Consider the following 17,682-nt stretch of genomic DNA (forward strand, 5'->3'; position numbering starts at 1 on the left):
CAAAAATATTGCTGTTCCAATTATGTCTTCAAGGTAGCATTTTATTTAAAACTTCAAAGTCAATTCCATAGAGTACAGTCCCCCTTGAAGACAAGAGTCCAGGTGGGATTGCATCCTTACTGTAGGAAAGTTCGTTTTTCAAATCCTGGCTCATTTTAATGTTCCTGTGAGTAGAGACTCTGTTGTTTTATGCCAGTTCAGAGAGTCCCGATTCTCAGTTTGCCAGCTGCATCATGGGATGGGTTTTGTGTTTTTTTTTTTTTTTTGTACAGCTCTACAAAATGGAAAGTTTATTTTATAAGGGGCGACTTGATTTCAGTTTTTATTTTATTTTTCCCAGAATGTATCAGTGTTTATTATAACAAGAACAAACGTGATATTTACCCGGGAAAATGACCGCTCATTTCTTTCTCACTCATTTTGTCTGTTTTTTGTTCTTGATATAGTAAACACTGATATACAGTCCAAGGTAAAACAAAATAAAACTGAGAAGCAAGGTCCCCATCTTTTAAGGCAGAGTTTCCGCTTGGTTCATGTAAAATCATTGCATTATGCGTGTTAAGCTGCTCAGCCCCAGATGTGATCTATTGCACCATATATCCCCTGGATGAAAACATAACTTGTAAATTACAAATGCAATGGCTTTTTTATTATTTCAAATTGTAAATGCTAAGCTTCTCTTATCACTAGATGCTGATCATCTGTTAGGGTGCATGAGGTCAGAGAAGCCTTAGGAAGGAAGGGGGTGTTGCCATTCGTTTCAAAGAAAAATACGAAAGGCGTTGGAATTTTTGATCTTTAGATTTTCTTCCACGGGGCATTTTAGAGTGAAGCTTTTCACCTGCAGCTAATTAGTGCACCCTCACAGATCTGTGGCTGACCGTGCCGAGCTGCGTCAATGCTAAAAAGAACATACAGTGGGACTTGGGGATGTCGGAGCAAACAGTGCCTCTCCAGGGTCCAGACTTTGATACAGCAAAATTCACAACGTTGCCAAGGCAGACAGCTACTAGCCCTTCGCAAGCATCTTAAAATATGAGCCGTTATTAAGACACACACAAACTCACCAAGGGCGCAGGTGGTCGATGTAATGAATGAGCTGCGGCCATCAGGGAAAAGAGAAGTCATAATCTGCAAGTGTGAGAGAGAAAACATAGCGGGCCCACCCTCAACTTGCACTTTTAATCTAGACAATAACTGCACTGTGTTCATCACCTAGGTAGTCAGGCCGGAAGGGTTTAATGTAAATCTAACCAGGGTTGGTGTCATAGCTGGAAACTTTGAGCCAGAAAAGCTATTGACACCATTTATGAATCTTATCGACCGGTGGGAAATGCAACCATGGCGGATGGCGACTGACGTCCAGTTACATGCACCGTCCCCGGGGAGGGCGGCCATGACTCACTCCAAAGCAGCCGAAACGCAGGACAGGGCCACTCTCTTCACCCCTTCCCCCTAGCCTTTCATCCTCGTTCTCATTTGAGATACATTCAACAACATTTCAGTACTATTTATTCAACGTCTTGGATGTCCAATGTGTGGTGACTTTTTTTTTTTTTTTTTTTTTTAATTTTTATTTTCGGCCAGCCTGTACTTTAAATAGCAGAAATAGTTAGGTTGTGCTTGGATAAAATCAAGGAAAATCTGTTCTTCAGTTTTTCACTTGGCTTTTCGCCTTCTTCACAGTTCCTCCCCCTCATTCTTGATCAAGGCGCCATGGAAGACATGTACAAAGACACTTTTTTTTTTTTTTGTTTGCTAGTAAATATGCTTAAACCTAATTTGCTTTGGTGCTTTCTTTCTGTTTTTATATATACAACTTGGGTTTTCTTTAATATAAACTTATATGACAAAAACAACGCAATAAACAAATGGACTCTGTTAATATAAATTGATTTACAATATTGTGCTATTCTTGATGCTGTTTTCACTTTAATGGGTCTGTGTCTGTGAAGCTGTGGCAGTAGTTTTTGACCGACTTCTAGGGCTTCTTTTGCGTACTCTGCGTCTGTAAGTAGAGGCTGCATGGGAACAAAAACCACAGAGAGCACTGAATATTTCTTCTGTGCAAGGACATTCCATGTGGCACTGTTTAAGCAACAGGAAAATGGAACAAAAATACGATGTCCAATAATATCTGCAACACCGATCTAGTCTGCACACTTTCCTTTTGCTCTGCCATGCGGCAGAAACTACGTGAAGGTTAGCTTTGCTCCCATTTACCCACAGTTAAAGATCCCGCTTGTTCCAGGAGGCCTAGTGGTCACAGCTATGGGTTGAGACCCGGCGAAGCCAGGGTTCAAATCCCACCACTGCACCTTGTGACCTTGCACAATTCGTTTTCCCTTCCATTGTCATACATGCCATCTTAAATAGTAAGACCTCTTTGGGGCAGGGACCTACCTTCCGCCTCTGAATTTTAATAAATAAACAATAACTTGCTTCAAGCTCGGGTTTGGAGAGGCAAATGCATTATCGCATGCAGTAATACATTATTGCGGGTGTTACCCTATCACATTTGTTGCTAGGAGCTTATTTCCATAAACGCCACCCTAACTCCTCCCACATGCATAAATAATATGAAATTTGAAAATTAACATGCATGTTAGGGCCATAACGCAGGCATTAAGCCCTTATAGCAAAATGATAAATGACCCTGTTAGCTGGATAAGTAGCGATATTTAGACATATATCTGACTAACCCCATCATTCATCAAAAAAACGTTAATAACGCATTGATAACGCATACAGGTTTAGGGGCCAGTTTCGCATGTAGAGTGAGACGTACGAACAGCACGGTACACCTTGGTGAAGATTTGATGTCATTTGGAGGAAGGGAAAGGTAATTTTGGTCAAGCTGGCCTACACTGTGGTTTCTTAATGATAAAACTTAAAACTCCTTTATAACCCTATAAACACTCCTGTCATGCTAGTAAATCTGCTGGGTCATTAATTAGGACAACTTTCTGAGAAGATAAAATTTAATACGGATTAGTTTCATTAACAGTGAGGCATTTTATTGATATTGACCGATTTTATTAATTTTTTTTTGTTTTTTTCATCTTGTAGTTTCCTCCTGTTCCAGCTTCATTGGACATGATCTTTATGGGGGATTATAGTGCCTTAAGCCAGCATTTATAACTGCCCAGGCTTTTGCCATTTCTAACCCCCTTCTTATCTAGTCTGTGGCCAAAGGCCACATCTGTGACTTCTTTTACAACCCAGCATGTAAGCATCCTGACCGACCAGTGGCTGTCGCTGTTGCATGATGACTGGGATTCTCTCCTGCAGGGCCTGTTAGTAGTGCCTCTGTGGTAGTAGTGCCTCATTCATTTAAGACTATTTAATATTTACGTTCTATTGTTCTGACACCCTGTTTAATGTAACACCTTAACCGCGACTGTTTTGTTATAATGGAAACCGATCTGATTTGATATTTGTATCAAGAATGTCGGTATATAAAAATTCTAAATAAATAAATAAATGGTATCACCAGGTCCGGTCAACCCAAGGAACATAAAGCTTCAAGTCAGGTTTCCTGTGCAGCGCCACTGAGCCATTGGGCTGGCCCCAACGTGAATACATTTTGCACAGAGTGATTGGTTTAACATGAGGAAAGATGGAAAGAAAGAGTTGGGTGCAGTGGGGAGCAGGTGATTATCGGGTCTCCATGAATGAGCTTTGATCCTCACCCCCACAAACAGAGAGCTCAGTCTGTACGCTGTATACGTGTAGACGCACACAGTACTGGAGGTCATGTACAAGCAAACGAAACAGCAGCCAACTGCAAAACCTTGGGTGATGTACCAGGGGCGCTGACTGCTCTTTACAAAATATAGTTTGAATATTTTCTTCCCTGCTGGGAAAATTGCTGTGGAGGATTATAGGAGCGTCTATTGTGCTTAGACCTTGGTGAGAGTAATGCTTTTTTCCCAACACTAAGGCATGAAATACAAAAAGTGAGATTTTCCCATAATCTTTCTCTAGGCCACCGGGTCTGCAGGCATTACTTTTTGTTCACATTGTTGTCTTTATAGTCATTCAGATTAGTTTTCCCCTGTTTGTATTCAGACAACTTGAAAAATACATTAGTAAGAGCGCCAGCATTTAGGCTTGTATTTCAGAACTTAAGTGCTGGTGTTTGAGAATTTGTATTTATTTTATTTTTTTTTTTGCAGTTTATTGTTATGATTAATTACTCTTTCTTATCATTTGTGATCAAATGAAGCCTGGAACAATCTGATTGTCTGGAAATTCTTGTACCTGACAACAGCTAAAAGTTAGCGGTGGTGTATTAATGACTTTGCAGCAGATTTTTTAAAACCTGCGCGCGGGTGCAGATTTGTTCGCACAACCCGGCGCGAACAAATCTAATCTACGCCCGATTTTATAAGATGCACGCGCAGCCGAGCACACGTTATAAAATCCAGGGTCGGCGCGCGCAAGGGGGTGCACGATTTGTGCAACTTGCGCACGCCGAGCCGCGCAGCCTGCCTCCGTTCCCTCCGAGGGCCGCTCCGAAATCGAAGCGGCCTCGGAGGGAACTTTCCTTCCACCCCCCCCCCCCCACCCCCATACCTTTGAAGAAGTTACGCGTGCCGGCCAATGGCCGCTGTGCCTGGAGGCTCGGCTAAGCCCCGGGACATACGCGCATCCCAGGGCTTGCGTGCGCCGCCGAGCCTATGCAAGATAGGCTCAGTGCGCACAGGGGCAGCTTTTCGGGGGTTATGCGCGTATCCCTTTGAAAATCAACCCCTTTATGTCTCCTGTACACACAAAGTCCAAGATGAATTTAACAGTCTGGGAGAGGTTAATTCCAGAAGTCACGTAATTCTTGTGGTGGGTTATTATTATTCATGTTATGGAACTGGAGCATTTGGATAAAACGAATTAAGTTCTAATGGTAAATTTAAAATTCAAGCTAGCGTATGTTTTTGGCTCTGAGTAGGATCAATATAGGGTTCTGCTTCAACATGCACAGACTTAACACTGTTCAGTTTTTTTTCCCCTGCTCTTCTGCTGCTTGCACGGACTTGTAGCCTTGCTTTATAGCAACATTTTGGATCATAGATGCAAACAATGAGGCAGAAGCCAAAACAAGACTCTCATAACATGGTTTTCATAGTCACCTAGGAATCCTAATTGGAGGCGATCTGTTTTTTTTAATTAATGATTCAGCTCATGCCATTTCATTGGCAGCTCAAAGCAAGTTATTTTCAGATACTGTAGATATTCCTCTGTCCCCAGAGGGCGTGCAATCTAAGTTTTGAAACCTGAGATAATGAAGAGTGAAGTGCCTTGCCCAAAGTCACAAGGAAAGTCAGTGGGGTTTGAATCCTGGCTTCTTTAGTTCTCACAATGAAATACAGCAAAGGTTACAAAAATACAGGATTCATACAATACAACTTATACACGAAAACAAAAAGAATCCCTCAAAATTCTAAATAACTATCACTAAAAGTTTTAAATCACATCCATTTCACAAAATACTGTATAATTCTTACAAAATGCTTTTATTCAAACATCGGTGGAAACAATATCACATGTTGCACATATATTAGCAAATATATCTATATATATCAAGTATTACACATCTAATAACAGATATTACAAAGGAGATGTAGTAAATAATTACAAAACATTAAAAGTAAAACAAGCACATCATATTGCTATTTATCAGGAGATCACGGAGTTTTGAAATGAGATTAGTTTGAGGATGTTTGTGAAGAGATGACATTATATTATAGCTACGTCGTTATAAGGATTGGCTATGAGAGAATATTATTCAGTAATGACATTGCCATAAGGAGAAGATTAAGCGGTGCAATAATTTGTGCAGTAACAATGTAGGTCTATAAGAGATTTTACTACTTCATTAGAAACCTATATTGATAGTGGAGGTGATATGATAATGGGAGTTATATAGTGTATGTGATGCAGTGTATATAATGGGGTAATGCATGTGTGAGTTATGTTGTTTGTTTGCATGAGAAATATGAATGATTAGGCCTTTTTTTAAAATAAGAATATGTGTTTTATTTTTAATATATTTTGTAATTATTTGTTACATCTCCTTTGTTATATCTGTTATTAGATGTATAATATTTGATATATATATTTGTTAATATATGTGCAATATATGATATTGTCTCTGCCACTGTTGTCCCACTTCTGACACCATAAAAATGTTGCTAGCAGTAATTTTGTTATGAATTTGACAGTTGCTTGCTTATGATAAGTAAGTATTGCTATCCTTAACATAAGGCATGGGGGTAACCTGCACAGAGCAGCAGTTATTACCATAAGAAACGTGCTAGGCAAGCTGAATGGACCAGTTGTTCCTTTTCTGCCAACAATACTATGTTGTTATGTTTGTATGTTACTATGTAAGAAATATATTTTGTAAAATGGATGTGATTTAAAATATTTAATAATAGTTATTTAGAATTTTTGGGTTTTTTTTTTTTGTTTTCTTGTATATTTCTTAGTTCTCAGCCTATTAGGCTACTCCTCTTTTCTAAAAAGAAGATTTTAAAAGCCTTGCATGCACAAAAATGGCCACTTACACATGTAAATGGGTGGAGTGCGAACTATGTAGCCAGGAAGGGCATGCGTACATTGAGGTTCATGTGCCCAGAAAAAGTAGTGGGGCATGTATGTTATGCACAGCTTCCTGAGAGAGACTCTTTAGGCTCAGTCTGATAATCTATACATGGACCACTTTAAGGGGGCACTTTCATTCGGGGTGAATTTTCGGGAGATGGGTTGGGGTTAGGGGGGTGTTCAGAGGTATCCATTGTAAAATTGACATCATTAAAGAATTTTAGACCTTATAAGTGATGAAAAAGAATTGATTTGTACAATGCAGCTGGCAGAGACTGCAGTGTACAAATCAACTCTTTTTAGAATTTTCTTCACTTATAAGGTCAAAAAATCTTTAATGATGTCAATTTCACACTGGACACCTCTGAATTTGTCTGTAACAACACCCCCTAACCTCAACCCACCTCCCGAAAACTCAAGAGATTGGCATAAACTTATCTAGACTTCAATATGATCTCATATTGCTTCTGGCTAATGACCTCACAAGAGTCTACACCAATGGTCTAATATTTAATAGGAAAGAGGAGTCAAGGTATACGTACAGTCTATGCAGATTATCTGGGGCTTCTCCCAGTGCCCGCTTGCCTGACACCGGATTATGGGAACATGACGCTGTAAGTAACCTTCATTACACTGGTACCGCACCAGTGAGTTTATTTCATAGCGAGCCTTCGTCTTTCCAAAAGTCTTGGCATTGTCCACAACTGGTGGGTCACCACAGGCAACTGGCAGAGAGAAAGCAGGAGAAAATTAGAATCCAATAAAATAATTCCAAGCTCATATTTTATAAATCTAGTTCCTTTAGATAAGACTTGATCAGTCATGGATATTTGCAGTGTGTTTATGCCTTTCTGTGTGGAAGCCCCAATTGATCATAGAAGTGGGTCTAGAGAGCCGTCCTTGGATGGTGATATATATAGAATGGGACAGGCAAGGTATATGATTTTGACAAGAATTGAATGGAAGACTGTTTCCTTCTAGGTTTTAGAGTGCTTTTGTCTGTATTTTAGAAGTATTCTTAAGTATGGCCCCAATGTAATAAGGTGCGCTAGGCTGTGCACACATACTACCCCATGGTTCTGTGCACACATACTACCGCATGGTTCTGTGCCCATTTTTGTATGTAGAACTTTACTCCTAATGAAGCAAAGAGTTTTGAACCCACAAAAAACCCTGAATAAAAATATGCACGCAGCTGAGTGCTTTTCCATGCAAATCCCATATTAATCAAAGCATTCACTAATAACTATTACTCCTCAGTAGGGATGTGAATCGTGTCCTCGATCGTCTTAACGATCGATTTCGGCTGGGAGGGGGAGGGAATCGTATTGTTGCCGTTTGGGGGGGTAAAATATCGTGAAAAATCGTTAAAAATCGAAAAATCGAAAATCGAAAAACCGGCACATTAAAACCCCCTAAAACCCACCCCCGACCCTTTAAATTAAATCCCCCACCAAATAACTTAAATAACCTGCGGGTCCAGCGGCGGTCCGGAACGGCAGCGGTCCGGAACGGGCTCCTGCTCTGAATCTTGTCGTCTTCAGCCGGCGCCATTTTCCAAAATGGCGCCGAAAATGGCGGCGGCCATAGACGAAAAAGATTGGACGGCAGGAGGTCCTTCCGGACCCCCGCTGGACTTTTGGCAAGTCTCGTGGGGGTCAGGAGGCCCCCCACAAGCTGGCCAAAAGTTCCTGGAGGTCCAGCGGGGGTCAGGGAGCGATTTCCCGCCGCGAATCGTTTTCGTACGGAAAATGGCGCCGGCAGGAGATCGACTGCAGGAGGTCGTTCAGCGAGGCGCCGGAACCCTCGCTGAACGACCTCCTGCAGTCGATCTCCTGCCGGCGCCATTTTCCGTACGAAAACGATTCGCGGCGGGAAATCGCTCCCTGACCCCCGCTGGACCTCCAGGAACTTTTGGCCAGCTTGTGGGGGGCCTCCTGACTCCCATGAGACTTGCCAAAAGTCCAGCGGGGGTCCGGAAGGACCTCCTGCCGTCCAATCTTTTTCGTCTATGGCCGCCGCCATTTTCGGCGCCATTTTGGAAAATGGCGCCGGCTGAAGACGACAAGATTCAGAGCAGGAGCCCGTTCCGGACCGTTGCCGTTCCGGACCGCCGCTGGACCCGCAGGTTATTTAAGTTATTTGGGGGGGGGTTCGGGAGTGTGGGGGATTTAATTTAAAGGGTCGGGGGTGGGTTTTAGGGGGTTTTAGTGTGCCGGCTCACGATTCTAACGATTTATAACGATAAATCGTTAGAATCTGTATTGTATTGTGTTCCATAACGGTTTAAGACGATATTAAAATTATCGGACGATAATTTTAATCGTCCTAAAACGATTCACATCCCTACTCCTCAGTACAGAGAGGAACATAGGCTTAACTCCAATTTTTTTTTAATGCTGGAAATTTAATTGAACTTCTTATCAGAGTAAAGTTTCTAGGGCTAGGTTTAGTCTATAAGGCTGAATCTGGAGTTTGGGACGATGGGGGTCCTCTGCTTGGGTTTTATGTGCATAAAAACATGATTGATGCAGGTTTTCTGTACCCAACCTAGGAGCACAAATTTTATGCTTTTAACTCATGTTTTATGAGCATAACTTTAAGGAGCATAACTTACATTGCTAACTCACGCTTTGTGTGAACAGCTTAGGAGCATAAATGTTTCCCCAACTCATGGTTTGTGAGCACAACTTTTATGAACTCAAATCATGATTTCTACACAATGTACAGAAACCATGATTATGTTCCTAGCTTGTTTTGTTTCCTAAATCTTGATTTGTGGGCATAAACTATATTCACAAAGATTTAAATGTGATTTATGTGCACTATTCATTTTGTCCATGTGCAAACTTTTAGTTTTATACGCTTTTCCTTACAACTCCTGATGCTTTTGCATATTGTTCGCATACTGTGTCGGGATTTAACATTTATTATTTTTGCATGCAAATTAAGAAAGTGTGTTCACATTTTTTTACATCTGTCAGATTACATTGGCCTGTACGTCAGTAAATGTGCACGAGGCCATCTTATTCAGATGCATGCATATTATTGCTATGTGAGCCTGGTATCAAAAAAGGCAAGTTAGTATTTTATCACGACATGAGTGATTTCTGGAGCTCCATTAACATGTTCTTATTCTAGAGAGTAGTGTGATGAGTGGTGTGAGAGTAAGCCCTTTTTGTTGTGGCATAGTTGGTGCAGCCTTGTAGGCGAACCTACAAGGCCTACACAGATAGGTTGCAAACGTGCCCTGAAACAGTACAGACTGGAGCTTCACCTATACCCCGTAGGTTGAGCCCTTGGATTCTGATGGTCAGCAGGGCTTAAGTGGGTCCCTAAGGCAAGAGAGACAACAAGAGTCCAAGAGTATGCCGGGGTCAGACCAGGCAGCAGACTGGAGAGACAGAGGAAAAGGCCAAGGGTCGGGGCAGGCAGCAAATGTAGCCATGTGCAAGGCAAAAGGTCAGGTCCAGGTGGCAGGCAATCGTGGTCAGGTACCAGGAGATCAGACCAAGGATGGATGAAGACACATGCGAGACAATTGAAGAGCAGCTGGGCAGGGCAAGGCTGGACGAGGAAATTTGTGCAAGACAAGGCTGGAGCACAAGAATGCAAGAACAGGAGCAATTAGGAACACAGGATAATAAGGAATTTGGGAGCAACAGGCACTTCTCAAGTCAGGAGACCCTTTGCTGAGGCAGCAAGTGGCAGCATGTGAGGCCCTTCAATATCCCGGGCTGGGTGATGTCATGTGAGGGCACTGTGGGGCTTTTCCCACTGCCGGCCCTTTAAGAATCCATGCACACTACATGCACGGGCCTAAGATGGACCTGGGCGGAGGCCGAAGCTGGAAGACATGAGATGGCGTCGGAGCCACGAAGAGAGCAGTGCCTTGCCGGTGTTTGCAATCTGTTGTGGAAAGAGGCCGTCGGCATCTGGGGTGAAGGTGGAGGTTCATGGGGATGTCCCATGGACTGTGAAATGTAACTAGTAGGATGTGAGTGGGATAAAAAATGCAAAATGTCAGCTTTTTTTTTTTTTTTCCATCAAAATCTTCAATATCCATTCAGGATCAACAGCTGAGATTCTATGTAAATAAAAGGATCTGACAGGCAAGGCGAAAAATGGTTATGGCGCCTTCATTATATTAATCCATCACAGCAAAAGCGGAAGCATCTGATTGGCTGGCCTGTAGCGGTAGTTGCCACTCGGAGGCCTTCTGTCACCTACCCAATAGATAATCTCACGTGCCAGGTCACCGAAACTGCTGTGACTCGCCGGCCAAACGTCTGCTAGCCAAGATTTTATGATTTTATTGTTTGGTATTTAAACTCTACCTTTCTGTGTGCTAGGGCAAGGTCAAACGTGCTGGTAACTTAAGGGCTTCTGGCCATGCGCCAGACCAAAATTCACATTACCAACGGAGGTCAAATGTGTACGATCTGTTGAATCAAGCTTGCTCCTGGAAACGAGGGGTGCCAGAAGCTTTGCTTGCCCTTCCTCTCAGGTAATGCCCCTTGTTGCTAACAATCTAACCTTACCTTGTAGCCTGCCCCGGGCTGTGCCACTCTACCAGGCTGGGGGGGGGGGGGGGGCACAAGAATGGCAAACGGAGAGCTCCACAACTTTTGTGAAGAGAGTACTGTGCAATAAATAAATACATGGCAGACTAATTAAAAGAAGCTTTCAGTTTCCCCGCAGTTGCAGTCTTCTGTAAAATTTAGTGCTTGTGATTATTTAAATTCTGTGGCACGCTCGAGCTCCAACCGGGAAGCTTAGCAACAATTTTTGAAGAGGACGTTTAGAAAGAAAGAAAAGAAGAAAAAAAAAAAGCAAAGCAAGGCTGTGGAAAGCCGAAATAGGGATTCATTTCGACAAAGGACCCCAAGTCCTTCTTTTGTTGTTGGTGACTCTTGGTGGATCTGATGACCTGGCAGGGGGTAGGGGATTACTCTGGGGCGGGGCATGGGATCTACCAATCGGCCCACAATAAAACATGCAGGTTTATAAAGAAATGAAGGCGGAAGATGGCCCTGCGCAGCTCCGTCTTCTGTCTGGCGAGAGGGAGGCCTTTGTGATCCTGCTCCTAGTCAAATGGACAGAAAATAGCCGTAACCCAGGAGACTCTGAGCTATTTCCAGGGGGTCCTTCCCTTCCAGCTCGCAGACTTTTCACATCCAGAAGAAGGGATATATTTTATTTTATCACAGTCTCCTGAGCCACTCAGCTGCAGCTTTGCTACACCAAACCTGCACCTCCCACCTTGCTTCTCCCTGTTGATTTGTAACTTGGGTTGTTCTAGCAATTTAGGTGTTCGTTAAAAAAAAAAAAGGCATTGGATTTCTGCAGGGCTATGCACCTTGTGTCAGGTGCGCCGCGGGTTATTTACTCCTCCCCCCCCTCTCTCATCACAGCCTCGGGAGCGAACGCAGGAGTTCGGAGGGGCGAGCACTGCTGCGCGGCAGGTGCCAGCCTTGCTCACCTGTTCCCTTTTTGCAGGTAAATGGCAGGTGATAGTTGCAGGGGACGTCGTTCCATTCGCCCCGCTCATGCCAGATCATCACGACACAGTCCTCGCCTGTAGCAAAGAAGTTATCCGGCTGGTTTGGCCTCCAGTTTTCGTATTGCTGAGAAAAAGAAAGACATGTATTTCAGCTGACAGCATGGGTCTCTCTCTCTTTTTTTTTTTTTTTCTTCCATTTTCTCTTTTCTTTCATCCTGTCTTTCTGTGACAGGGCCTTTAAATTAGGTTTTGCTCAGTAGAAAATTACCCTTAGGAAATGGGATGTTCAGGGATGTCACTTAACCTCTACTTTGCTTTTGAATCACCAGTATACCAAAACCCATTCTTTGATAATGCAGCGAGCTGTTAAAAAGAAACCACATTTCTATTTGGATCCTCAGCAGTTTTGAATTGAGGATTTCCAAAGCTCGCCCTGCTCGGCCACTTCCAGCCGTTATGAATCTAAGTGTTATGTACAGGTATCGGGCAGCACGCACCCTCACTTCTCTCCCACTGCCAGACACTCACCAAGGGGTGACCGTCAGACCAGCGGAAGTCATGCTCTATTGACCGGTCATTCAGCCCAATCCATTGGTAATCCTGTGCATTGCCTAGAGAGCAAATAAAAAGACAAGGAACCAGAGAATCAGAATGCAAAACTAAAACGTTTAAAAGTGACAAGACTCAGAAGCAGAACCCAGGAACAAAACAGCAGGGCTGTCAGCATCCTCAGAGCCTGCCATCTTCTCAGGGTCCAGCCAGCCAACGGACACACTCTTGGGACCTGAAGACATGCGCCGATCGGAAGCCCCGACATTGACCCAGAGTTGCATCTTTGCTCCGGTGACTAGCCTGCACCTCTGCCTTATCTCCTGTGCCAGCCTACAGCCATCTGGCACAGTGCTCCTGTCCAGCCCAGAGGCTTCTGGGTCGCAGACGGAGACTGCACACGCTTCAGTCACTGACCTGTTTATCAGTGCGGTAAGAGAGCAGGCTCAATGAGGCTCAGGTCAGGCAGTTGAATTTAAGTAATCAGGGGGCACGGGTTGCTTGGCTGATAGAATTTGTGAATTCACAAATCTGTGAAAGTTTATAATTGATTGATCTGTTGTCATAATTTAGAAATCGTAAAAGTGCATCTAATTGTCTTGCATCACTAAATAAATCACTATATATTTGCAAAATACCTAATCAAGGTATTTACCTTAGTAAAGAAATTAATGAATCTTGACAAATCAAAGCAAGTTCTTTGTTCTGATTCCGATCCTAAATAAAAATTACTCTAAGAAATGTATTTCTCCCTACAAAAGTGACATTAACAGATTCCCTTAATTCATTAATTAATTATAAACATTTGCTCTTCTGCCTTTATCACGCTAGTCTCAAGGCAAATTACAACCAGATTTAAAGTTAAATTCTTATTACAGTAGTAAGCAGTTTACAATCTACGTACATAGGGAAACACGAAGGAAACATGTAAAGATATTAGAGACACAAGGGGATTTAATTGGTTATTTCAGGTAATAGAAGGAGTGGAATGAATTAGGGAGGGTAAGTGAAAGTGAATTAGAGAAATCATCTGCATTGTGCTTCTATTGAGTACATTTAGGCATTCTCCCTCATTGAACTAGTGGCAAAAACTCTCAAATACATAGAAACATAGAACATGACAGCAGATAAGGGCCATAAGTGTTGTACTGCTCCTCTGTTTTGAGATCATCTCTCTCCTGCTTGGTGCGCACGAGTATCATCCCCCTCAGATTTCTGCACTCCCAAATGAATTCTTTGCCTTTGTATCGCTCCATAGTGCAACCGTACCTGGAGTACTGGGTGCAGTTCCGGTTACCTCATCTCAAAAAAGACATAGCAGAACTAGAAAAGGTTAAAGGGGATGGAACGAGGCTACACAGGTTAGGGCTCTTCAGCTTGGAAAAGAGATGGCTGAGAGGGGACGTGATAGAAGCTTATAAAATCACGAGTGAGGTTTAATGGGCGAATATAGGATGGTTATTCACCCTTTCAGATAATACTAAAACAAGGGGGCATGCCATAAAACTAACAATTAACAGATTTAAAACCATTAATAGAAAGTACTTTTCAATCAATCTGTTGCCAGAAGACATGGTGAAGATGACTAGCATAGCAGGGTTTAGAAGAGGTTTGGATAAGTTCCTGGAGGAAAAGTCCATGAAACATTATTACCCAGGTAGAATAAGGAAAGCTATTGCTATCCCTGGGAGTAAGAGGACATAGATCTACTTTTTTGGGGATCTGCGGGGTACTTGACCAGCCACTGTCGGAGACAGGCTGCAGGGCTAGATGGACACTGGTCTGACCCAGCATGGCTGTTCTTAATTTCTTAATGCTTGATTGCCATTTTTTGCATTAAAAAAACAAAAAAAAACCCCCAGTATAGCATGAAACTCACGAATGTCCAATATATAAAATCTTGCTATTACTGTAAGGGCATAACCAAACCCTGTTGGTAATTTTTTGCATTAAAGCATAGCTTCCAAGCACACGACCAGTTCTTGTGCTTTCTTAGATCTCATCTCATGCTGTCTACTGGGTGTTCACTCCTGTTGCAGATGTTAGTGTCATCTGCAAAAACCCCCAAACGTTTCCTACTAACCAGTCTGCAATATCACTCATGAAAATAATGAGCAGAACCATGCCCAGGACTGAACCTTGAGGCATGTAACTATTACTAATTACCCTTGATTCCTTGGAGTGAATTCCATTTACTGCTACACTGTTTTATCTACCCTTCAACCTGTTTCTCATCCAGTAAATCATCTTGAGGCCTACCCTCAGGCTGCTTAGTTTATTAATAAACCTTCAGTGTAGGATGGTATAAAATCCAAGAGTATTGCATTGAGCGGGTGCTCCTGATCTAATTCTCTGGTCACTCAATTAAAGAAATTAATCAGATTTGTTTGACACAGCCTCCCTCTGGTAAAACAAAACTGCTTTGGATCCTGAAACCTGCTGGTTCCTAGATATTTCACTATCCTTTTCCTTGGAATACTCTTCATTAATTTTCCTACCATTCTATACTATGGAGCCAATTCAGTCTCCAAAACTGAACAGATCCATCAATGGACCCACTAGAAGCTCCCTGAATTCCCTTAATATTCTGTGATATGTCCCATCCAGCCCTATAGCTTTGTCCAACTTAAGTCTTGCTGAATAGCTTCAGGTTACTGGGAGGAAACCCTTTAGCAGGGTCAGTAAAATTCTAACTACTTATTGGGCACCCAATAAAATCTAATATCCAGGGCACTTAGGAGTCCGTTCTACCCAAGGCTCTGCAAACTCATTTTCAAAGAGAAACTCCCTACAGGGTTTCTGTTTGAAAATCTGACCTGCAAGGTCTGTGGGTATAAAAATAGCCATGGAATTTACACTTACCATTTGTATGGGTTGAGTCCAAGGGGAAAAATGCACATTCAAATGTGAAAATCAGATCTCTGTGTGCACGTTCACTGCCCAAACTCCCCCACCAACACCACCCTTTCATCCCAGTAATTCCCTTTTTTTCTCCCTTGTGCAAACCAGCACAAATACTTTTACACCCATAGAGACTGGACATGTTTAAAAGCCCATTTTACATGAATGAATGGGTGTTTGTCAGTGTAAAACGCTTTAGAAATTTACCCTTCCCAGATGCATTGACTGGATCGACTGAATGTGTTCCGCACATAGAAAAATATTTTTCCGATTAGTCGACTGATTCCCATATTCAGAAAATTGATTTGTCACCGTCTTTGATTAACATTTGTCAATGTCATAGGCTGTTGAACAGTTAATAGGCCCTGTCTTCTGGACAGTAAACACAAATACCCTTCAGTATGACGCATTATTCTTAAGAAAGTTGTTGATTTCAGCCTTCCATGGAAGAGAAAGGAAGTACTAAGTATCAGAAGGACACAGGTTCTAGCTTCTGAAGACTTGAACATGGATCTTAATTATTGTATTATAGGTGTGCAAGTAGAATTACAGTAGTTTGATTAATTCATTTGGGCCACAAATGCATGTTTTTCCTCATCCCAAAATCGCAACTCACTTGGAAACATGATCAGCCTGCTTTGCTCAAAGAGGTCACTATAGCTGGAAAAACAGGGCGTATGGCAGGTCAGCCCGGAGATAGTAATAGTGGATGGAGTTTGCTGGATTTGGGGTGAATAAGAGCTGTGAGGAACTATATAAGGTATTATTAGGAGACTATGTCGTTACTAGTTTTGGAGACATGGCAAGGTAAATTGGAAATCATAAAGAACTGATAATGGAATGAATGATAGAATTGAAAATGTATTATTGGGGGTGAGAGGGGAAGGTGAACGGTGCCAGCCAGACTGGTTCTTGCTGATGCCTGAAAGTTCAATTCCCAGTAAAAAAAAAACCAAAAAAAACAAAACAGCAGGAGCTACACTATCTTTCTCCTTTCCGAATCTCTTTATTTTGTACCATTGAAGAGAAAACAGTCTTCAAAGTAAACCAAACTGAAACTGCAATACACTACAGGAATATATTCTGATAATTTCATATTCTTTTTATCACTTGGCTCGGAATTAATTATTAATTAATTAATTATTGCTTTATTTCCAGTGACTCGTTAATGGTGGCACTTACTATTTACAAACTCCTGTTCTTCTGGGGTGATGATGCTGGCAAGGTGGGACTGGTTGTTTCGGCACTTTGTTTCTGCATCCACCCAGGTTTCTCTGTCCGGGAAGTGTTTGTAGCAGTTGCCCTGGAATTTTGTCCAGCCCTCTTCACAGAGCTCCATGTCTGAAACCAACAAGAAGTTAACAGAAGTGTTTGTGGGGGGTGAGGGAACAGCAGAGGCGACTGCCGTGCATGGAGCTTCTCTCGGCTTACAGGAGCTGGTTGGAAGAGCCTACAAAATGAAAGACGTTGTTATATTCTCTGGTCGAGAGGTAGCAAAATGTTATCTTCTTAAGGGATGAGGATGGAGAAGAGGACCTCTCCTCCACTTTACTCATACATACCCATGTACCTTTTCATACACCCCTACACCTTGGGGTTGCAAAAGCATGAAAATCAGCAGGGTCCTACTCCATTAAAGATAAATATTTAGAGGTAGAACCCTGGAGTAGCTCCCACTTTCCTCTATAGATTTCAAACCTCAGAGTATCTTGTATAGATTTGAAGCCTCCATATTTGTAGATTGAGCCAGCACTTCTAATAGACATACTGTGGGCATGTACCTCTGTTAGAAAGTCTCATTTCTCTAAAACGTTACGTCTACCCCGTCTAATCGGTGATCATGGACTCAAGTATAAATTAAAATATGGTAATGCGTTCTTCCCACATTTTGCTTTCATTGAAGAAAGAGTTTCGGTTAAGTGTGGAAATAGCAAAGGAGTTAGGAGCTACTTGTCCTTAGGAGAAGGACATGGCTTTTTTTTTTTCTATCATAAAAGCAGAGCATTTGCTGGCATGACCTGTAGTTCCTGTTTCAGTCTGGGCCTCAATTCAGGATTTAAACAGATTGGAAGAGCGTAGAGAGCAGGGCTGAATGGAAGGCATGCAGCGTAGCAGACAAGAAATGA

At 42.3% G+C, this 17,682-nt stretch overlaps 1 protein-coding gene across 2 annotated transcripts in view; it reads right to left on the reverse strand.

Annotated features, from left to right (window-relative positions):
* Nucleotides 1–225: 225 nt before the first annotated feature.
* The window catches only part of ACAN (aggrecan), an 87,400-nt gene continuing 69,943 nt past the window's right edge, over nt 226–17,682 (reverse strand). For both annotated transcript variants that reach the window (XM_029575076.1, XM_029575077.1), the window contains 5 exons: nt 16,739–16,897; nt 12,635–12,717; nt 12,086–12,230; nt 7,146–7,328; nt 226–2,021 (listed from right to left, as the gene is read on the reverse strand). In XM_029575076.1, coding sequence (XP_029430936.1) covers nt 1,933–2,021; nt 7,146–7,328; nt 12,086–12,230; nt 12,635–12,717; nt 16,739–16,897 — 659 coding nt within the window. In that variant the 3' untranslated portion in view covers nt 226–1,932. The remainder of the gene's footprint in view (nt 2,022–7,145; nt 7,329–12,085; nt 12,231–12,634; nt 12,718–16,738; nt 16,898–17,682) is intronic.

This window comes from Rhinatrema bivittatum, chromosome 13 (assembly GCF_901001135.1).
Source record: "Rhinatrema bivittatum chromosome 13, aRhiBiv1.1, whole genome shotgun sequence".
NCBI lineage: Eukaryota > Metazoa > Chordata > Amphibia > Gymnophiona > Rhinatrematidae > Rhinatrema > Rhinatrema bivittatum.